The 22,926-nt window shown below is 47.2% G+C and overlaps 1 protein-coding gene and 1 long non-coding RNA gene across 2 annotated transcripts in view; one reads left to right on the forward strand and one right to left on the reverse strand.

Moving 5' to 3' along the window:
- The window catches only part of LOC311521480 (rho GTPase-activating protein 11A-like), an 83,783-nt gene extending 75,784 nt beyond the window's left edge, over nucleotides 1-7,999 (reverse strand). Inside the window, exon 1 of the mRNA XM_084629810.1 lies at nucleotides 7,804-7,999. Within this exon, the coding sequence (XP_084485936.1) occupies nucleotides 7,804-7,935 (132 nt within the window). The 5' untranslated portion in view covers nucleotides 7,936-7,999. The remainder of the gene's footprint in view (nucleotides 1-7,803) is intronic.
- Nucleotides 8,000-8,588: 589 nt separating this feature from the next.
- Nucleotides 8,589-16,728, forward strand: LOC311521564. Its single transcript, XR_014711913.1, has 2 exons — nucleotides 8,589-8,672; nucleotides 16,361-16,728. It is a non-coding gene; the product is annotated as an uncharacterized lncRNA (long non-coding RNA).
- The last annotated feature ends 6,198 nt before the right edge of the window (nucleotides 16,729-22,926 follow it).

Here is a 22,926-nt window from a genome sequence, read left to right on the forward strand (position 1 = left end):
AGGCTCGTTCACCTGCACATCTACCAATGTGATATGTGCCAGCAATGCCCCTCTGCCATGTACATTGGTCAAACTGGACAGTCTCTACGTAAAAGAATAAATGGACACAAATCAGATATCAAGAATTATAACATTCATAAACCAGTCGGAGAACACTTCAATCTCTTTGGTCACTCGATTACAGACCTAAAAGTTGCAATATTAGAACAAAAAGACTTCAAAAACAGACTCCAATGAGAGACGGCTGAATTGGAATTAATTGCAAACTGGATACAATTAACTTAAGCTTGAATAGAGACTGGGAGTGCATGGGTCATTACACAAAGTAAAACTATTACTCCATGTTTCAGAGTAACAGCCGTGTTAGTCTGTATTCGCAAAAAGAAAAGGAGGACTTGTGGCACCTTAGAGACCAATTTATCTGAGTATGAGCTTTCGTGAGCTACAGCTCACTTCATCGGATGCATACCATAGGCAAAACCTTAAGTTATAAAAAGATATACAGACAGAAATAGTTATTCTATTCAGCACAATTCTTTTCTCAGCCATTTAAAGAAATCATAATCTAACGCATACCTAGCTAGATTACTTCCTAAAAGTTCTATGACTCCATTCCTGGTCTATCCCCGGCAAAGCAGCATATAGACAGACAGACCAGACCCTTTGTTTCTCTCCCTCCTCCCAGCTTTTGAAAGTATCTTGTCCCCTCATTGGTCATTTTGGTCAGGTGCCAGTGAGGTTACCTTTAGCTTCTTAACCCTTTACAGGTGAGAGGATTTTTTTCTCTGGCCAGGAGGGATTTTAAAGGGGTTTACCCTTCCCTTTATATTTATGACACGCCCCCCAAATCTCAGCTAGGGTGAAACACTGGCTCGGATTTCTTCCTGGAGCTCTAGGAAAACAGAGTTAATAAGACACATGTATCTCTAAATATACTACCAAGTACATGAAGACTAACAATATTTTCCACATCTCAGGGACGATTTTAACCAGTTGATTCTGGGAAACTTTCACGGGAGAGTGCATCAGCCACTTTGTTAGAAGCTCCTGAGATGTGTTGGATGTCGAAATCAAAATCTTGGAGAGCTAAACTCCACCAAAGAAGTTTTTTTGCTATTTTCTTTGACGGTGTGAAGCCCCTTCAGTGCAGCATGGTCGGTTTGCAGGTGGAAACGCCGTCCCCAAACATATGGGCGTAGCTTTTCCAGAGCATAGACAATGGCGTAACATTCTTTTTCAGTGACTGACCAGTTGCTTTCCCTCTCAGACAGTTTTTTGCTGAGAAACACTACAGGGTGGAATTCTTGATCAGGTCCTTTCTGCATTAAAACTGCTCCCACACCACGCTCGGACGCATCTGTGGTTACTAGGAACGGTTTGTCAAAGTCTGGGGCCCTTAGTACAGGGTCAGACATGAGTGTCGCTTTAAGCTTGTTAAAGGCCTTCTGACACTTTTCGGTCCACTGAACAGCATTTGGCTGTTTCTTTTTGGTTAGGTCTGTCAATGGGGCGGCGATTTGGCTGTAGTGCGGTACAAATCGTCTGTAATAACCGGCCAAGCCTAAGAAGGATTGAACCTGTTTCTTTGACTTTGGGACAGGCCACTTTTGGATAGCATCCACTTTGGCCTGTAGGGGGCTGATAGTTCCTTGACCCACCTGGTGTCCAAGGTAAGTCACTCTGTTTAGGCCTATTTGACATTTCTTAGCCTTAACAGTTAGTCCTGCCTCCCTTATGCGCTCAAGGACTTTTTGTAGATGTTCCAGGTGGTCTGCCCAGGAATCCGAAAATATGGCCACATCGTCAAGGTAGGCGACTGCATATTCTCCTAATCCCGCTAGGAGACCATCTACAAGTCTCTGGAAGGTGGCGGGAGCATTTCGCAGCCTGAAAGGGAGTACATTAAATTCATACAGCCCGAGATGTGTGGTGAAGGCTGACCTTTCCTTGGCAGATTCATCTAGCGGTACCCGCCAGTACCCCTTGGTTAAGTCCAAGGTAGAGATGAACTGGGCCCGTCCCAGTTTCTCTAATAGTTCATCGGTGCGTGGCATTGGATAGTTGTCTGGGCGAGTTACAGCATTTAGCTTATGGTAGTCCATGCAAAAACGTATTTCCCGATCTGGTTTGGGAACTAGAACCACTGGAGATGCCCATGCACTTTCAGAGGGGCGGATTACACCCACCTGTAACATATCCTGGATCTCCTGTTCTATAGCAGTTTTAGCTTGAGGAGACACCTGGTAAGGTTGGACTCTAACTGGGCGAGCATTAACTGTGTCAATGGAGTGGTATGCCCATTCAGTCAGTCCTGGGATGGCTGAGAACGTTGGCGCATAGCTAGTGCACAGCTCCTGGATCTGCTGTCGCTGCATACGCCCAAGCGTCATGGAGAGGTTCACCTCTTCCACACCCCCAGCAGTTTTCCCTTCGTAGTAGACACCTTCGGGCCACTCAGCGTCATCTCCTCCCTGGGCTATAAACTGACAAACCTTTAATTCTCTGGAATAAAAGGGCTTTAGAGAATTAATATGGTACACCTTAGGCTTTCGGTTGGAGGTGGGGAATGCTATGAGATAAGTAACAGCTCCCAGGCGCTCCTGGACCGTGAATGGCCCTTCCCACGATGCTTCCATTTTATGGGTCTGGAGCGCCTTTAAGACCATGACCTGGTCTCCTACTTTGAAGGAACACTCTCTGGCATGTTTATCATACCAGGCTTTTTACTCTTTTTGAGCATCCTGTAAGTTTTCTCTAGCAAGGGCTAAAGAGGTTCGAAGGGTGTTTTGTAGGTTGGTTACAAAGTCCAGAATGTTAGTTCCTGGAGAAGGTGTAAATCACTCCCATTGCTGCTTCACCAACAGCAATGGCCCCTTAACCTCACGGCCATATACAAGTTCAAATGGGGAAAACCCTAAACTGGGGTGTGGTACAGCTCTGTAGGCAAAGAGCAACTGCTGCAACACTAGGTCCCAATCACTGGAGTGCTCATTTACGAATTTACGTATCATGTCCCCCAAAGTTCCATTAAACTTCTCCACCATATCATTTGTTTGATGGTGGTAAGGTGTGGCAACCAAGTGATTTACCCCATGAGCTTCCCAAAGGTTTTCCATAGTTCCTGCCAGGAAATTAGTCCCTGCATCTGTGAGGATGTCGGAGGGCCAACCTACCCTGGCAAAAATGTCTGCTAGTGCCTGGCACACACTTTTAGCCCTGGTGTTGCTTAGAGCTACTGCTTCCGGCCATCGGGTGGCAAAATCCATGAAAGTCAGTATGTACTGCTTTCCTCTGGGTGTCTTTTTCGGAAAAGGACCCAGAATATCCACAGCTACTCGCTGAAATGGAACTTCAATGATGGGGAGTGGCTGGAAAGGGGCTTTGACCTGGTCTTGGGGTTTTCCCACTCTTTGGCAAACCCCACAAGACCGGACATAGGTAGAAACATCCTTGCCCATTCCCTCCCAGTGGAATGACCCCCCCCCCGCAAACAGTCTTTGGTCCTGTTCACCCCAGCATGGCCACTAGGGTGATCATGGGCTAAGCTCAAGAGTTTGACCCAGTATTTAGTTGGAACTACCAACTGTCTCTGAGGATGCCAGCCTTCCTGATGTCCACCAGAAAGAGTTTCCTTGTATAAAAGTCCTCTTTCTACAACAAACCTGGATCGATTTGAAGAGCTGAGAGGTGGTGGGTTGCTCTGTGCCGCCGTGCAAGCTCTCTGGAGGCTTTCATCTGCTTCCTGTTTGGTCTTGAACTGTTCCCTTGATGCTGGAGACATCAGTTCCTCATTGGATTGTGGACCTACGCTTGGTCCCTCTGGAAGCAATGTAGGGGATGGGGCTGTTTCCGTTGACTGTGAACCGCTCTCCGCTGGGACACTATGTTGGGGTTCAGGCTCTGGCTGAGCCTCTTGTGTAGGGTTATCGGCTGCTGCCGGTTCAGGTTCGGTGGGGCCCTCTGGTGTTGAGGTTGCAAGTACTGGATTCAGTGTTGGCAAATGGTCTGGTGCTGGTTGTTCCGCTTGTTCCGGTTCTGGATCCACTACTGCTGTTGCAGACATTGGCCTGGGGTCCGGGTCCATTACCTCTGACCGGGTCCTGATAGAAGTTTCTGGAACAGAGGTAGGCCTCACTGCTTGTTTAGCCTGGTTGCAGGTGACCGTTCCCACCCTCTTGGCCTGCTTCACATGATTGGCCAAGTTTTCCCCCAACAGCATGGGGATGGGATAATCATCACAGACTGCAAAAGTCCACGTTCCTGACCAGCCCTTGTACAGGACAGGCAACTTGGCTGTAGGCAAATTGAAAGAGTTGGACTTGAAGGGTTGAATCGTCACTTGGATCTCTGGGTTGATTAAATTGGGGTCCACTAAGGAAGCATGGATAGCTGATACTTGTGCTCCGGTGTCCCTCCACGCGGTGACCTTCTTCCCGCCCACTCTCACAGTTTCCCTCCGCTCCAAGGGTATCTGGGAGGTATCTGGGCCTGCGGACCTCTGGTGTGATTCCGGTGCAATGAACTGTAATCTATTGGGGTTCTTGGGGCAGTTGGCCTTTACATGCCCCAGCTCGTTACATTTAAAACATCGTCCAGCTGACGGGTCACTGGGGCGTGGTGGGTTGCTGGATAACGGGGTGGTGGGATGATAAGGGGTCTGGAGGGTTCTTTGGGAGGTAGGTGGGGCTTTGGGCGGCCCCCGGTAATAGCGTGTGGTCTGGGGTTGTCCCTTCTGGTCTCCACTCCAACTGCGACCAGTTTTCTTCTTCTCTGCCACCTCCACCCATCTGGCTCCAATCTCTCCTCCTCGATTACAGTTTTGGGCTTCCCATCTAGGATGTATCTTTCTATTTCCTCAGGAACCCCCTCTAAGAATTGTTCCATTTGCATTAGGAAGGGCAAATTTACTGGAGACTCACCACTTGCTCCTGATATCCAGGCATCCCAATGTTTCACAACGTGGTAGGCATGTTGGGTAAATGACACGTCTGGTTTCCACCTTAGGGCTCTGAACCTCCGACGAGACTGCTCGGGTGTTATCCCCATTCTGACTCTCGCCTTGGATTTAAACAGTTCATACTTGTTCATGTGTTCTTTAGGTATTTCAGCTGCCACCTCAGCTAAAGGTCCACTGAGCTGTGGCCTCAGCTCTACCATGTATTGGTCGGTAGAGATGCTGTACCCAAGGCAGGCCCTTTCGAAGTTTTCTAAGAAGGCCTCAGTATCATCGCCTGCCTTGTAGGTGGGGAACTTTCTGGGATGGGAAGTGGTACTTGGAGAAGGATTGCTAGGGTTTGTTGGGATATTCCCCTGAGCCTTTATCTTCTCCACCTCCTCCACATGCTTCCTCTCTTTTTCCTTCTCCTCCAGTCCTTTGGCCCTTGCTTCCATTTCTTTGTCCCTTGCTTCCATTTTCAGCCGCATGAGTTCTATCTGTCTTTCATGTTCCCTTTGTTTTTCCGCAGCCTGAAAACTGGCTAATTCCAGCTTTTGTCGAGCCGTGGATTTTGTCATTCTAACCTCTCTGTTTTTAACTAACTTTACACCCAAGGTTTAGAAATAAACAAACAAAACTTGGCTGTAAAATTTTGCTGTGCTGGAATAGAATACCTATTCTCTGATACTTATTGTCAGCCTACAGAAAAAGACAATTCCCTTGTCTCTGCTCTGGGCCCAAATCAAAGCAAAAAACCTTCAACTACTTGGAAACCTGCTTACCAGCAGCCCAAAGGAAAAAAAAAAAATTTCCTTTTCAAACCTGTGCTCCTTGTAAAACAAAAAAATCAAAATCCTTTCCACGGTATGCATCCGATGAAGTGAGCTGTAGCTCACGAAAGCTCATGCTCAAATAAATTGGTTAGTCTCTAAGGTGCCACAAGTACTCCTTTTCTTATTTCTCCATGTTTATTCCCCTCCCCCCCACTGTTCCTCAGACGTTCTTGTCAGCTGCTGGAAATGGCCCACCTTGATTATCACTACAAAAGGTTTTTCTTCTTCTCCTCCGTCCCCCCGCCCCCCTTGCTGGTATTAGCTCATCTTAAGTGATCACTTTCCTTACAGTGTGTATGGTAACACCCATTGTTTCATGTTCTCTGTGTATATAAATCTCCCCATTGTATTTTCCACTGGATGCATCCGATGAAGTGAGCTGTAGCTCACAAAAGCTTATGCTCAAATAAATGTGTTAGTCTCTAAGGTGCCACAAGTACTCCTTTTCTTTTTGTAAATACAGACTAACACCGCTGGTACTCTGAAACCTAATTTTTAGAGTAAATTTATTTCTGATTATTAACATGAAAGTTACAATTTATATTTTAGATACTGAAGACTAGCATTTGGTACCGAATAATAGAATATCCTGAGAATGTACTTCTGAAGAGTCAATAACAATAAACTACATTAGAACTCAGCCCAAACACTTTAAAGTTCACTTTCAGGTTATACTGATGTGTACTCAAAGTGCAAGAACATTTACTGTTTTTAATATTAAGAAACTGAACAGTCATTATGCAAAGAAAAGCCTCTCAATGCTAGAGTACAGAGAAACAAATAATTGCTAAAGAAACACAGTGATGGGTAATTGTACAGCAGCTATGTACTCGGATTAGATGAGACAAATAGCGAAAATTTCATTTAGAATCAGAGATGGTAAAGCACTTAAAATATAAAAAGTGCTTACCAAATTGGCAATATACAACAGCACCTTTGGCACACTTGGCATCACAGAGAAAATGTTAAATACTGTGGAAGCAAGCACTAATTTAAGAGTGCAGTTCCTTTTTCAAGGTCTTTCTGCCTTGCCATATGCAGAGGTCCCAAGAGGGAATATCAGCATTTACACACCCATCACTTTACCAAATCATACTGACTGACTGCTGCAGTAACCAGCTCAGGGAATGGGAAAACCCACTTATTGTACCTCTCCAGATGCAAGCCTTAGAAAAGTTTTTCCTGACACCTTCAGTGAGTGACCAGTTTACACCTTGTAGCACATAATCACTCTCTGTTTCGCCACTACAGCCCTGTTTATACAGTACCAAGAATGGTTAGGGTTATCACTTCTGAAATCCAAAAAACCCAGCACTTCCCTTCCCCCACAAAGCAAGCCTACCATAACCCCAATCCTGAGGCAAGCGCACCTTCAACAAACACTTACGACTAGCTAGTGAGATAACATATATAGATAAGCTTGATAACATCACAATAACAGAGTTGTTTTATCAGCACATTTTTGGGTCTTTGTAGTCGTTTCATTTAGCCAGCTGCCACTGAATGTGCAGTTTCTGATGTGAGCTCCCCTCCCCAGGAGATGTAATAGGATCACTGGCACCATTGCCCTGATCTTTCATTATTTAATATACCTCCCACCTTTCTTCGCCCTCACATGACCCAAACCCTCGCTCAGACACATGAGTGATGTGCTCTCCTGTTGGTGGGCAGACAGCTGCTGTATATTCAACAGTTTTGATCTGTTACTGCTTAAACTGCAGAAGTGGGAACACTGCAGCATGTTTAGCTGGACCCAAAAACTTTTAATGTTAGATATCCCAGTGTATTGTGATGGTGAGGCACATCTTTAGACCTACATAAAAGAAAACCTGACCAATTACATTATTTTTCTGGCAACTAACAAAACCATTAAAAAAACCCAGCCAGGTGGGTGAAATACCAGCCAGATGATAATCCTAATTGGGGTACAAGACTGGTAACCAACATCTCAGGGCCCCAGCTGCTGCCCAGGGTGTCCCCAGGCTCGCAGGCGGCTGCCCCCCGGCCACAGCCCCTAGCGCAGCACCCCCTTACCTCGACGGCCGCCGCTCCGGGCTGCTTCCCCGCCGCCCCTCGGCAGCTCCCACTCTTCACCTTGATCCCATACGCGGCCCGCAGCTGCTGCAGCACCGCCAGGCGCACCACGGCGCGGCTGCGCCCCGTCATCCCGGCTCCGCCGAGCCTCGCGCCCCCCTCTGCTCCGGCCCCAGCCGCGCCTCGGCCGGCCTCTCACCCCCTCGCCACCATCCCGACCTGCTCACACCGCCCCCCTGGGCATCCCGTCCCCGACCCTTCACAGCCCCATCCCCGCCTCCCGACGCGTCTCAAACACAGCGCTCAGCCCCGGCGCCGCCTCGGATTGGCCCGCTGCGTCCGTTCGAATCTCAGGTCCTCACCGCTCAACGGCCAGCCATGCGCGTCCTTAGAGGCGCCTGAGTCCTGCCTCTCCGCTGGGCCCGGCGCCGCGGCAGGGAACGACGGCGGAGCCCCCTCCTGAAACTCCCAGCAATGCAGCGTTCCCCGCGCGGGCCGCTACTCCGAAGGCAGTGCGGTTGTCTTCAGGCGATCGCAGGAGCTACCTAGAGCTCCATCGCACGAGCCACAGGAGTGGCGGGCTACGGCAGCCGGTAGAGGCCGCTGTTGGGGAAGTGGTGGAGACGCAAGCTTCGCATTGAGACAGCCTGAAATGGGCTGCAGCCCCCTCCCGGAAACCGCCCCGCCTCCCCAGCCAGGTCCTGGCCCGCCGTCCCCGCGCAAGCCGGCCGAGGCCGGAGGGCCCTGCAGGCGTGGGCGGAGCGAGGCCGGCTTCCGAGCATGGGGGGGGGCTGGCGGGGGGGGGCAGGGGGGAACTGCCCCCCATCACTCACTAGTGGCGCGCCAGATCTCTGCACTTCCTGTCGCCGGTGAGTGCAGGCCCAACCCTGCAGCAGTCCTCAGGGGAGTGGAGGGGGGACTGGGGCAGAGCAGGGGTGGGGGCCATGGGGAAGAGCCAGCGAGGGGGCAGAGCAGGGGCTGGAGCAGCATGTAGCTTCCTAGGGCACCAGGAAATCTGGTGCCCTAAATTTCCTGGTGCCCTACACAGCTGTGCACTTTGCGTATGATTAGGGACGGCCCTGCTGTCACCCTTATATGTCCTTGGACTCAGCAGGCTGGGTTGAGCAGCACTTCCAAGCTGCCACCCTCCTATGCCACAGGTTCAGCACGTCCCTATCTCCACTTTCACGTTACAGTTGTTGAGCAAACCCCACAGGATTTTTGGGCGTTACAGGGATCTTTAGCTTAGGGAAGAGGAGCATTGCTGCAGAGCAAATGGGGAAGCCAAAAACACGAGAGGGAGGGAGGGAAATAAGCAACCAGATTAATCATAAAAGTTATTTATTGCCAGCTAATAACCATACAAGACGAGCCAAACAAACAAAACTGTTACAATATTAAATCTAGCTTAAATATGATTACAAAAGTCAGGTTTAGAAAACTATAACTGATCACACAAGTCAGGGTTAGAAAGCTATACCTAGAGTAAAAAAAAAAAACAACAGCAGAGAGAGAGAGTTGGGTTCTCTCTACTTCGTGAAACTTGAACCGGTCAGGGTTCCCAGATGGTGGTGGTAGCTGAGGGTCTGGAGTGCTGGAGACAGGCAGAGCCCCCAAGCACGATCAGTCAGGAAAAGATGAAGTCCCAATAAAACTGATGCAGATTTTGGATCCAGGCATCAGAACGCTTATTTGAGCATGGCTAGGGGTTTTTGTAGGGAAACAACAATGGTTCAAGGGAGAACGCTGGATTTGTTTATGGGTAAACTGATGGCTCAAGGGAGTATACCAAAGTTGTTTTGTTCAAGCTAGACAATAGGAACTCATCATTCTTGGCTATGGGTGGTGTTCCTTCAAGGGAGCTCGCAATGCAATTAGGCAGCTTCAGAATTTTGGTTACCAATAAAGGATTTATTACTAGAATTGGTCTGATAACTACTGAGCTAGGTGTGTGCAAGCGTGGGTTTGTTAATATCTGGAGCAGAGATTCCCCCATCATGCAGTGCTTCCCTGCTTTTCTGGTCCCAGAGTTTAGTGAGGTTCTTGCGTTGGAATCGCTGTTCTCCATTCTGTACGCTAATGGAGATGTCTCCCTGGCCCATCTTCGATGCAAATGAGGCTAGGGGAGTTGCCTTAATCCTGTCACCCTTGTCCAGAGGGGTTTAGGGGTGTGTCTCACTGCCTTTTCATTGCTTTTTGTAAGGCTTTCCTCTGATCAGTTTTGATTCAAGCGGAGGGTGGGTGATGTCCTTCGTGAGTCAGACAGGCTGGATATGGCGCCCTGGTTCCCCAAGAATAGAGAACTGACAGATAACAACATGGAGATCAGCAAAAATAAAACACCAAGATCCAAGCAGTTAGAATTAATTGGGAAGGAAGGTGTCAGTGACAAAGTTAGAGAAGGTTTGAAAAAAGATGCCAGGGAAAATGCTTCTAAGAAAGGCAATGAGGTTGGAAGGCAGGAGCTCTCTACAAAGAATCCATGGTGGAAGAAACATTGTGCTGGTGGGGTGTACATGAAGAGGTAAGGTGCAGGTCCACCTTGTCTCCCTTTTGGATGTTTCTTTTGTGTTCTTAATAGGGATAACAGTTCAATGGCTTTTCCTACTCTTTGATGTAAAGCCTTCTTGAGGTGAATTAGATCTTCCATACAAGAGTTGTACTGATTTAGCTATATCAGTTTAGGAACAGATTTAGTTAAGTCAGTGCAAACTTATTGTGTGGACACACTTAAATTTGTTTTAACATGTCTATTCCTGCTGATTAGCTTCCGATATAGCATGTCCCAGTAGTAGTATCAAAAAACAGATCCAGCCCATCTAATGTATTTATGTGGTCTGCATGACATACAGATTCTGCAGAAGTGTAGATTCATTTTGCAAGCAGAGATCTGGATCTACAAAGGGTCTGTCTACACTGCAATTAAAAAACCATGGCTGGCCCATGCCAGCTGATTTGGGCTCTCAGAGCTTAGGCTAAGGTATTGTGTAATTGCAGGGTAGACGTTCAGTCTTGGGCTGCAGCCTGAGCTCTGGGACCCTCCGACCTCGCAGGGTCCTAGAGGTGGGGCCCCAGCCCAAGTCTAAACATCTACACTACAATTAGCCCCTTAGCCCAAGCCCAAGTTAGCTAGCACAGGCCAGCTGTGAGTGTCTAACTGCAGTGCAGACATACTCAAACGGACTTAGGTGCCTCCAGGGTTAGCATTAGAGGGGTGGGGGGAGAGAGAGAAAGACAGAACCACACAAACCACCCTGAAACAATGGGATTGACAAAGCCTGAGTTTTCTGAATCCCATTCGTTGTATAGGCACCTAAGAATGGGATTCAGAAAAGCCAGCATGCTAGGCAGGGAGCCACCTAAGCTATCCAATAGCAGATGCTGATGAGGAGCATGTCATAGGCCCCTCACTTTCACTCAGTGTGGTGTCTTACTCTGGGCTGGAAGGAAGCATCTAAATCTGTATCCACAACTGGGAACCCTGCTTCTGGAGCCAGGCTGCCTAAGGACCTAAGCAGTTCCTTGGGAGAATGAGTTAGGTCCCTGCCTCCCTCAACACAAAGCAGCTGGAGCAGGTGGTGATGCCTAAATGATAAACTTTTAGCTCACCAATTAGAGCCACGTTCAGATCCCCCCTCTTTGCCAGTTGGGGAGAAGCATTTGAACAAGGGGTCTCCTACCTCTCAGGAGGGTGCTCTAACCAATGAGCTAGGAGATATTGCAGTGTTGGGCTCCTTCAGTATCTCCTGTTAAATCTGTTTTAATTTGGATAAATGAAGTTATTGGAGCAGCACGAGTGGATCCTGCATCTTCCAACTAGGTGCCCTAACCACCGAGCAATAGAGTCACTATGGGTATGTCTACACTGAAAAAACTTCACAGCTGTGAGTCTCAGAGTCCAGGTTAACTGACTTGGGCTCATGCTGTGGGGCTAAAAAAAAATAGCAGCATAGACATTCCCACTTGGGCTGGAGCCCAGATTCTGAAACCTAGCAAGAGGGGTGGGTCTCAGAGCTCAGGCTCTAGCCTGAGCAGGAATATCTATGTTGTTATTTTTGGCCCCATAATGCAAGCCCAAGTCAGTTGACCTGGACTCTGAAACTCACTGCCATGGGGCGTCCCACCCCAGTGCAGATGTACCCTGACTGTCTCTGGCCCAATGACTATTTAAGTATTTATCCAAAGTAGAACAGGTCCAATGGAGAGTAAGGGAAACACCCCTCCTTGCCCTTTTCAGAATATCCCATAGCTCAGTGGTTAAGGCACTCAGAGGTTGGAAACCCTTGTTCAAAAACTCCCCCCGCCAATCAGACAGATGGGGTGAGTTGAACTGGGCTCTCCTGAATCCCCTACGGGTGCTCTAATCACTGGGATGAGAGAGTTATAAGATGACTTGTCACTTCCTAACCTGTAGATGGCCTCTGAGCACACCTACCAGATTGGGCCCTGCAGGCAAGACAGGCTCAGACTTTAAGGTCAGAAGGGACCATTGTGATCATCCAGTCTGACCTCCTGTATATTGCAGGCCACAGAACCTCACCCACCCACTCCTGAAATAGACCCCTAACCTCTGGCTGAGTTACTGAAGTCCTCAAAGCATGGTTTAAATAGGGTATCCAGCCCTCCAGAATTGGTCTGGAGTGTCCAGGAATTAAAGATCTATTTTTAATTAAAGATTGTTATGAAATCTGCAGGAGTACATCCAATCAAAATTGGCAACCCTAGGTTTAAAGACTTCAAGTTATAGAGAATTCCTCATTTATACTAGTTTAAACCTTCAAGTGACCTGTGCCTCATGCTGCAGAGGAAGGCAAAAAAAGAAAAACCCCAGGGTCTCTTGCCAATCTGACCTGGGGGAGAATTCCTTCCCAATCCCAAATATGGCGATCAGTTAGACCCTGAGCATTTGGGCAAGACCCACCAGGTAGATACCAGGCAAAGAATTCTCTGTAGTAACTCAGAGATCTCCCCACCTAGTGTCCCATCTCCAGCAGTTGATTTTTGCTACTGGCAGTCACTGATGCGCCACATGGATACATGAATGCCCATCTTCCTCCAGTTCATGGATTGTGCTGAGATTTAGGAAGACACTCCTCCCTCACTCTGCCTATGCTCAGGGGCAGAAACTTAGTAGGGTGACCAGATGAAATGGACAAAATATCAGGACACATGGGGGAAGCAAAGGAAAAAAAAAAAAAAAAAAGCTCCCAGAGCGGCCAAAGCCACAATATCAGGACAAATGGTGTCCTGACCCTGCATCGGTCAGGATGTGGGACAAAGAACTAAAAATCGGGACAGTCCCGATTTTATGAGGATGTCTGGTCACCCTAAAACTTAGGCAAGTAGAGAACTTGTAAAGTGGAAATTTAGGCACTGAGTGAGTTTAGGCAGTAGCCAAATGGGGGTTTTGTGGATTGTAGTGAAACCTTAAACAAGGGTTGCCAACTTTCTAATTCCAGAAAACCGAACACCTGTGCCCTGCCCCTTGTCCCATGCCCGAGGCCCTGCTCGCTCCATCCCCCCTCCCTCCATCGCTTGGTCACCCTACCTGCAGGAGACTTCCTGTGCCCATGGGCCCCTCGCCCAGGGGGCTGCAGTGCTGCTGTGCCCAGCATGAAGATTGGGTCCCAGAGTGAAGGGCTGGAGGCTGGCCGCCTGGCAATGAGGGGGCTCTGCTCTACCTGGGCCTTGGGCCACTGGCTGAGTTTTATTGACTGGTTTTATTGCTTTTTCATTTTCTTTCTCCGATTATGATGGTGCCCGGGAGGACTCCACTCTTCCAGGGGATGCCTAAATCACCCTGTTGGGAAGGGAGAAGTGCGGACTGCAGGGGAAAAGATGGAGGTGGGGTTGGGGGAGGAGAGCGGATGGAGAGGGAAAGAGGCCAAGGACGAGAGCAGGGTGGGGGTGAGAGGAGGCAGTAAAGGAGAGAGGAGGGGTATGTTGGGTGGATAGGGATGCAGGGGGAGGCAGAAGGCTACAGGTGCATATGGACATAACGGGAGCGCAGCAGTGTATGGAGGTGAATGGGGTGCAGGGCTCTGGGGGGTGAGGGACATGGGGGTGGTGGCTCTGGGAGGTGGAGAGGATGGGTGGGAGAGCCCTGTAAGGGGTACTGGGCTGGGGTGGTTAGGTGTGGGGGGCAGGGTGGGATGGGACGAGGGAGGGATGCAGTGAGGGGGATGGGCGTATCCAGAGTCTGGGGCTGCTGGGACCAGTGGCAGATTCAGGAGGACTGTCCTGAGCCAGGGGGGCGGTGCTGCTGGGGTGGAGGTGGTGCTGGGGCAGTGCTGCTGGGCTGGGCCGGCCCCCGACTCCCTGAGGTGGCCAGGCTGGGCACTGCGTTTGTCTCGTTCTCATCCACTCCCCTCCAGCAGCCCCATTCCCAGCACTTGGAGATGGGGATACATACTTTGAACTCCTGGGTGCCGGCAATGGGGTGACAGACCACAGTTTGCCACAGGGCACACGCCGCAGCTTGAGCCCGGCCACAGGAGGAGTGTGAGGAGGAGAAGAGGGACTGCAGCAGCAGGAGAGGCGCACGCCATGACCCCTCAACAACCGCCTGCCTGAGCATTCGCGAGTCACACTACTTCGTCCCCTGCCCTGACCCGGCCAATGGGAGCTGCACTTGCAGTCGGGGGGTGGGGCAGCATGTGGACCCCCCTGGTCATCCCTAAGCCTAGGAGCCGGACATGCCGGCTGCTTCCTGGGAGCCATGTAGCACGGAGGCTAGCAGGGAGCCTTCCAGTCCCGCTGCGCAGCGCTGCTGAGCGGAGCTGCCAGGATCCCTTTTCGTCCAGGTGTTCCAGTCAAAAACCGGATATCTGGTCACCCTACCTTAAACTGAGACTTAGGTACCTAAATCCCTTTGTAGATGTGGGCCCAATATGAACAGATCAATTAACTAATGTAGTGGTGTCTTCCTGAGGCTGAAGACAGCCTGAACCCATAGCTGTGAGAATTGTGAGCTCCTTTGTACCCTGTTAGGAGGATAGTGGGACTTACTCTAAAGGCCAACGACAACACATTGTCATATTAGCTATTTCATTGCTGATTTTAGTAAGTGGCTGGGGGGAGGCTCGGAAGGAGCAAATGCCACCAGGGTTGGGCACAAATAAAGTTATACTGACTTGTGGAGCTGCAAACACCCAGCAAAACAGAAAAATCTAGAGTACAAGGAATTAGGAGAAAAACAGGTAAGAATGGAAGAGATATTTGGAAAAAATGCAAGCCAACATTCTGAAGGGGATCCCAAGACATAATGGAAAGGAGAAACCCAGGAAGCAGCAATGCTCAAAGGCCTAGGGCCAATAATGGATAGCAAAGAGAAAAGAGGCAATATTTCCTCTATAAGGCTCCCATGCAGTCACATCTGGGATACTGTAGGTTGTTCGGGTAGCTGTATTATGGCAAACATTTTAGAAGTGAAGGTGCAGTTCAGAAGTGAGAGGCTGGAGGGAACGAGAGTTATTACTGGCGACGCTGGAGCACCACCTCTAGTTAAGGTTGACTGACACTTTCCATTTAAGGCCTGGTTTTCAGTTGCTCATAACTTTGCTTATGACCATTTGAGCTTAGATTTCAACATGCTAGTGGTGTACCTTAGGCTGAATTTTTCTGGAAATATATGTATAGCGTGGCTAAGCAATTATGGCTAGGAGAGAAACAGGTCTACAACTATTTATAAGTTGCAAACACCAAGGAAGAATAGGAATTTATTATGGTGCACTAAGAAATAAAATCGAAAAAAAGAAAGGGAACATCAGGCTACATTTGGGAGGCTTCTCAACAGTCTGTTCTGTTAGGGTGTGGAATTCTACCAACGGAAATGCTGCAAGATCCACTGCATGCAAAAGCTAAAATTATATTGGACCAATTACAGGAAACAATCCTGCATTAACAGGGAAATGGGCTGTATGTTCTACATCTCTTGCTTCTGATTGTACCTGCTAGATTAGGTCCACAGTGGTTTTCAAGCTTCATTGCACCACGACCCCCTTCTGACAATAAAAACTACTATATGCCTCTTCCCACCCCCTGCGTAGGGCTGAAGCAAGGAGGGAAAGAGCTGAATCCCTTGGGCTTTGGCTTTAGCTCCAGGTGGCAGGGCTTGGGGTTTCACTTCAGCCCCGGGTTCCAGTGAGATTAACACCAGCTCTAGTGAACCCATGAAAATGGCATCTTGACCCACAGTTTGAGAACCTCTGGATTAGGAGACTAATGAAGACATTTCCAGCCTGTAAGAATTTACAGCAGAAATTTAGTATTATAAACTTCAGATCAGCCCCCTAAATTACATAGGCATTTGCAGATGTAACTATAGTTAGTGATTATTCACTAACATTTCTACTAAGCTTCCAGTTCCAGAAATAACCTTTAAAACAAGCTAAAGATACACAAATAGCATGAACCCAAATGACAATTATCAATTCCAGTTTACTGCAATAGTGCATGCATCAGATGAAGTGAGCTCTAGCTCACAAAAGCTTATGCTCAAATAAATTTGTTAGTCTCTAAGGTGCCAAAAGTATTCCTTTTCTTTTTGCGGATACAGACTAATACGGCTGCTACTCTGAAACCTGCAATAGTCAAGATACACACAAGAGGGAGCTCTGACCTGAAAAAATGTAATAAAACTTTTGCAGTTCTAAGTCTGTCTCACCCATCCAAACCATATATTAGCATGAACTCACACAGCAAAGTAATCAAAGACAAAAAACCCACCATCCATCTCACCCGTGGGTGAATACATTTCACAAAGCGATCACTCCATATCTGACCTTTCAGTCCTCATTGTCAAAGGAAACCTGCACAACCCCTTCAAGAGAAGAGCCTGCAAGCTTATATTCATAACATTGCTAGACCCTAAAAGTCATGGTGTTACTGAAGACACTGAATTTAAATAAATTTGTTAGTCTCTAAGGTGCCACAAGTACTCCTTTTCTTTTTGCGGATACAGACTAACACGGCTGCTACTCTGAACCCTACAACAAATCTGTAAGCCACTCACCCCCCTTTTTTGTCCTATGAGGTGTTAACTGGCCACTTCCCCTGCAATGGTCTATTACAATATGTTAAACAATCTGTTTCACCTTGTACTTAACTGTCACACTGAGTACCTTTCCCAGACTTGAAAGAAATTTCTCTGTAAGCTCAAAGGCTTGTCTCTTTCACCAGTAGAAGTTGGTCCAATGTGACCTCACCCGCTTTGTCTCAAGAAAATAAATTGAAGAAGTTAGAAGTTGACAAGAGATAAAACAAGCACCTAAATTTTCAGAAGGGATTAATGATTTTAAGAGCTCAACTTCAGACACCTTAAAGGGCCAGGGAGGAAATCCACTCTCCACTCGAGAGAATGAGAAGATTCCTACTGAGATCAGTGGAGACAGGATTTCACCCTAAGGGTATGTCTACACTGCAATTACACACCTCTGGCTGGTCCATGTCAGCTGACCCAGGGTTGGGCTAAGGACCTGTTTAATTGCAGTGTAGATGGGCTCTGGCTGCAGCCTGAACTCTGGAAACCTCCCACCTCACAGGGTCCTAGAACCCCATCTCCCTCCCAAGCCCCAAATGGCTATACTGCTATTAAATAGCTCGGTGAGCCTGAGTCAGCTGGCACAGGGCAGCCACAGGTTTTTAACTGCAGTGTAGACATGCCCTAAGCATACAGCACTTTCTGAAAATGAGGTCTCAGGTGTCAAGTTGGGACCCCAAGATTATTAGGTGCTTTTGAAAATCTTGGCCTGATAAAATATATCATTTTGAAGATTTAATGGTCTCACCACAATAGCTACTCAGATTAACAGTTCCTGGCAGGACCTCAGCCAATAGGAGCAGAGATCATGGAGAGGGCAGCTTAAACACTGTGCAGAAGAGAGCCTAGGTGGGTGCTAGGATGTGAACTCAAAAACAGACTGCTGGGAGAGGCCACCCAGAAATTCAGCCCCCAGGAGCTGAGAAAAGCAGCTGCCACAGGCACCTTTAGACACTGAGAACATTCTGTCCAACTGTTTAATAGTTTTCACTCTTAGTATTTTCCCCCATCACCGCTTAGCAGTTTGCTCACACTCCATTCCATCCCCTCCCTCAATATCTTCATCTCAAGCTAATTTCCCCTGTCCATTCCATTTTCTCTTTTCCCCATCCCACTTACCCCTACTGTCCTTCTTTGTCTCTTTTATCTATTTTATTCCCAGCAAGGCTTCCTCCCATCATGTATCCCTTCACCCCCCCCCAAAGAAAAATAGGGACATTACTGTGACATTTGCTGCCCACCATATTGTTCAAAAAGCTTGTGTTAGTTACATCCCTTTCCTCTGTCTGTCTTGTTTATTGAGGCCTTGTCTACACCACAAAGTTAAGTTGCCTTGCATCAGCCTGTGTTGACCTAACTGTGCATGTGTCTATTTAAATTTGTCTCTCACCGTTGTAAGTGCCCCATTGTGCTGACATAGTAATACTACCTCCCCAAGTGGTGTAGTGTCATAGTCAAGGTACTTCGATCACTGCGGCACAAATGTAGACACTGTGTTAGGGTTGACATAACTAACTGTTCTCCAGCAGCTGTCCCACTATGCCCTACTTTGATTGCTCTGGTCACCATTGTGAACTCCACTGCCCAGGGGTCACAGAGACTTGGAAGCCCAACCAACCCCCCACCCAAATGTCCCACGAATGTTTGAAATTCCTTTTCCTGATTGTCTGGCTTGGTGAGCACAACTGTCCAGCTGACCATGCCAGCTACACACTCCAGACATGCTCCTGCCTGGGGTAGACAAAAGATACTGGATCTCTTGGGTCTGTGGAGAAAAAAGGCGGTGCAAGTATAGCTCTGAATCAGCTGTAGAAACATCAACATCTGCAAGCAGATTGCTCAGGGAATGCAGGAGAAGGGCTATGACAGGGACCAGCAGCAGTGCCTCATGAAAGTCAAGGAGCTGCATCAGGCATATCGGAAGGCCAACAACTGATCCATTGCCAAGCTGCAGACCTACCACTTTTACTAAGAGCTTCATGCCATCCTCAGCGGAGACCCCACCATCCCCGACAGCACCATGGATACCTCTGAGGAGCTTGAATCAGAAGCCCCTGTCGTGAACACCAAGTAGGCGGAAGTGGTGGACGAGGAAGGAGGAGGATATAGGGGACAGGCAATGACAGGATCTAGCTTCGCAGTGAACAAGGACCTTTTTTTGACTCCACCACAGTCCAGCCACTTGAGCCCAATGCAAGAGAAGGAACCTCAGGTAAGCATGTAGATAAATTTGTCTCCCACAAGATTGTCCCCCTGCAAAGTAGCAGGACAGAATCTTGACTTTTAAATTAATTTACTTGTGCTAGAAGAGGCAGCGGTACAACCAAGAGAGGTAGAGCCGCTATCTGCTTTTCATTCCCCTCTAGAGTTAGGGAGGAGGTGCCATGTGGAGCAGTTTGCTTATGTACACAAGAAGGTCCCTTGAATCTGCCTGAGATCAATGAAACTTCCATGGAGGTACTCTGCAATCCTCTGCCAAAGGTTTCTAGGGAGGGCAGCCTTATTTCTTCCACCGCAGTAAGATGCTTTCCCGCGCCACTCAGCGATAACTTCAGTAGGCACCATTGCAGCACACAGGCTAGCAGCATATGGGCCTGGGTGGCTTCGGGATACCAGCAGCCTTGGGCTCAAAGGCAGTGTTCTCTCTGCTTTTGTTACCCTCATAATACCATAAGAATGGCCATACTGGGTCAGACCAAAATCCGTCTAGCCCAGTATCCTGTCTTCCAACAGTGCCCAATACCAGGTGCCCCAAAGGGAATGAACAGAACAGGTGATCATCAAGTGATCCATCCCGTTGCCCATTCCCAGTTTCTGGGAAACAGAGGCTAGGGACACCATCCCTGTCCAGCCTGGCTAATAGCCACTGATGGACCTATCCTCCATGAATTTATCTAGTTCTTTTTTGAACCCTGTTATAGTCTTGACCTTCACAACATACTCTGGCAAGGAGTTCCACAGGTTGACTGTGTGTTGTGTGACAAAACACTCCCTTTTGTTTGTTTTAAATCTATTGCCTATTGATTTCATTTGGTGACCCCTAGTTCTTGTGTTATGAGAAGGAGTAAATAACACTTCCTTATTTACTTTCTCCACACCTGTCATGATTTTATAAACTTCAATCAGATCCCCCCTTTAGTCGGCTCTTTTCCAAGCTGAAAAGTCCCAGTCTTATTAATATCTCCTCATATGGCTGCTGTTCCATACCCCTAATAATTTTTGTTGCCCTTTTCTGAACCTTTTTCCAATTCCAAAATATCTTTTTTGAGATAGGGCGACCACATCTGCACGCAGTATTCAAGATGTGGGCGTACCATGGATTTATGTAGAGGCAATATGATATTTTCTGTCTTATTATCTATCCCTTTCTTAATGACTCCCAACATTCTGTTTGCTTTTTTGACTGCTGCTGCATATTGAGTGGATGTTTTTGGGGAACTATCCACAATGATTCCAAGATCTCTTTCTTGAGTGGTAACAGCTAATTTAGACCCCATCATTTTATATGTATAGTTGGGATTGTTTTCCAATGTACATTACTTTGCATTGATCAACATTAAATTTCATCTGCCATTTTGTTGCCCAGTCACCCTGTTTTGAGAGATTCTTTTGTAGCTCTTCGCAGTCTGCCTGGTACTTAACTATCTTGAGTAGTTTTGTATAATCTGAAAATGTTTATCCCTTTTTCCAGATCATTTATGAATATGTTGAATAGGACTGGGCCCAGGACAGACCCCTGAAAGACACCATTATTTACCTCTCTCCTCTCTGAAAACAGGAATGAGAGATCAACTAAAATCACCACCACCTATGGAAAGTGATGGCAGTATTCAATGCCATTGTCCTATATACTAGAAGCATGCAACTGAGGAATTCCCTCCTCATTTCTCCTACCCCGCACCCTGGCGGGTCATACTCAGCGTGCTGGTGCAGTGATTAGTGTTGCACACAAGCAGGCACAAGCAGAATTAAGAACGTAGTGGCTAAAAATTCAGGAGAGCGAGTTCAGCATCTCTAGTTTCCAAATTCTATTCTATTTCCAAAGACGTCACAATACCGAAGAAAAGAAGATGGCCTTGTTCTGGTTACCCCAGAATTGTTGTAGGTGCACTATCTGTAAGAGATGAGGTTGACCTGTAACATCAGCTTTAAACCCTCCTGAGTTCTGGCAAAGTCCAAATCCGGATCCAAATCTTGCTGTGAGCTCACATCCACCTCTCCTATTTGTGCCTTTCAGTTTAACACACTATTGTAGCTCTTTTCTGCAGCAAAATAGGAATATTCAAAGACTGGGTTTCTTCCTTTCAATCGGCGTGGGAAGGGGAGATGGGAAAGTGAGCTGCATATAGAAAATTACAATGAGAACAAAAGCCTGTCCAAATTATGCAATAAGGGATCATTATGCTACAAAATTGCTCTTCAAATGTGGTTGTCAATGGAAGATATTAAGATTTCAAGTTATTTTCCTGATGAGGACTTAAAAACCTTTTTTATGCAAGAAATTAATCTTAAAACTGACTACATAATGAGCATCCTTTGGTTCTTAGAAAAAAATCAAAAAGCTTGAGTAGTCCCAAAGCATATGAGTGTAATATATAAGGCTTTTGTTTTATGGCAGATTAATGGTTTTATAGGCCATTGCCACATTAGGACTTGTAATCATATTGGAAACTTGATAACCGGACAACAGTTATGCTCTTTTTGTGCTAAAACCACTGCCTATTATTCTGGTGAGTATTGTCTCATTGTTTCCTGGTACTCCCCCATCCGTCTCCAGCTGAACTGGAGCAGAAATAGGTTGAGAGCCACTGTAAACTTTTATTTGTAGGAGGGCTAGAGGAAACAAAATGAGCAGGTGAATGGTCATGGTGCTGCTACGGCCGCTCAGGCTCACCCCACGCAGGAAGACATTCATGCAATCAGTGGTTTGCTACTGATGCATGGGTCTAGAGTCAAGTGTCCTCTTATCTACCTGTGTTCTATATGGCACCCCTCTTTGTAGTATCTGAGCGTTTCTCAACATTTTGAATTTACATACAAGCTCATTTCTCTCTCACTATTCCCTACAATCAGCAAGGGCTGAGCTTTGCGTTTTTGGTGCTTTCATGAGCAGTGCAGGGGACTGGGAGACCTGGGTTCTATTCCTAGGTCTGCCATTGTCGTGCTGTGTGACTTTGGGCAAGTAATTTAATCTCCCCAGGATTAGAAGACACCGTCTTTATTAAAGTGGTTTGAGATCTATAGATGATTATTTTATAGTTCACTGTGATTCCATATCCCTCTGCCTAGGGGCAGCAGGGACAGGGCGCCGCTAGCGAGGAGCCGCCCGAGGTGAGCACCACCTGGATCCAGTACCCTGAATCCCCTTCTATGCCCCAATGCCTTGCCCTGAGCCCCCTCCCGCACCCAAACTCTCTCCCAGAGCCCATGCCCCACATCCCCTCCTGTACCCCAACCCCCACTCCACACCCAAATTCACTTACCAGCACCCCCCATTCTCCCAACATGCCAGATAAAAAAGCTTTTACTGTACTTCACTTCACATTAGAAGGGTAGCATGATTTTAGCTGAATATAATAGGGACACATTTATAGTTTGTATTACAGTAATTATTTAATATCATTACAAATAGTAGAAGGGTCCCATTGGGCTAGATGCTGAATATACATATAGTAAGAGGTGGTCCCTGTCTTGAAGATCCTACAGCGTAAGACCCCAAGTCTTCAAATTCTTGTGCACATGATTAATTTTACGACTGTGAATTATTTTATTGACATCAGTGGGAGTACTCAAGGCAGTAAAGTTAAGCACATGTTTAAGTGTTTATTGGATTACGGCTTTAATAAGCTGTTTATCCGGTAGTATAAACCTTTTTCAATTATTTTAAAAGGAAATTCCCATTGAGAAGTAACAATTTATTTTGAAGCCATCTAAGGCAGACAAGAAAAGACAGCAATTCATAACAGAAAAATCAAATACTTTTTTTGAGATGGCTTCTTTTGGGGTAAATAAGAGTCTGTGGTTATACTGATGAATTTCCCACTTTGACCTTATCATCTGCCATTTTTCTGATGCTGCTTTTC

This window comes from Lepidochelys olivacea (assembly GCF_965140295.1).
Source record: "Lepidochelys olivacea isolate rLepOli2 genome assembly, chromosome: 6".
NCBI classification, from domain to species: Eukaryota; Metazoa; Chordata; order Testudines; family Cheloniidae; genus Lepidochelys; species Lepidochelys olivacea.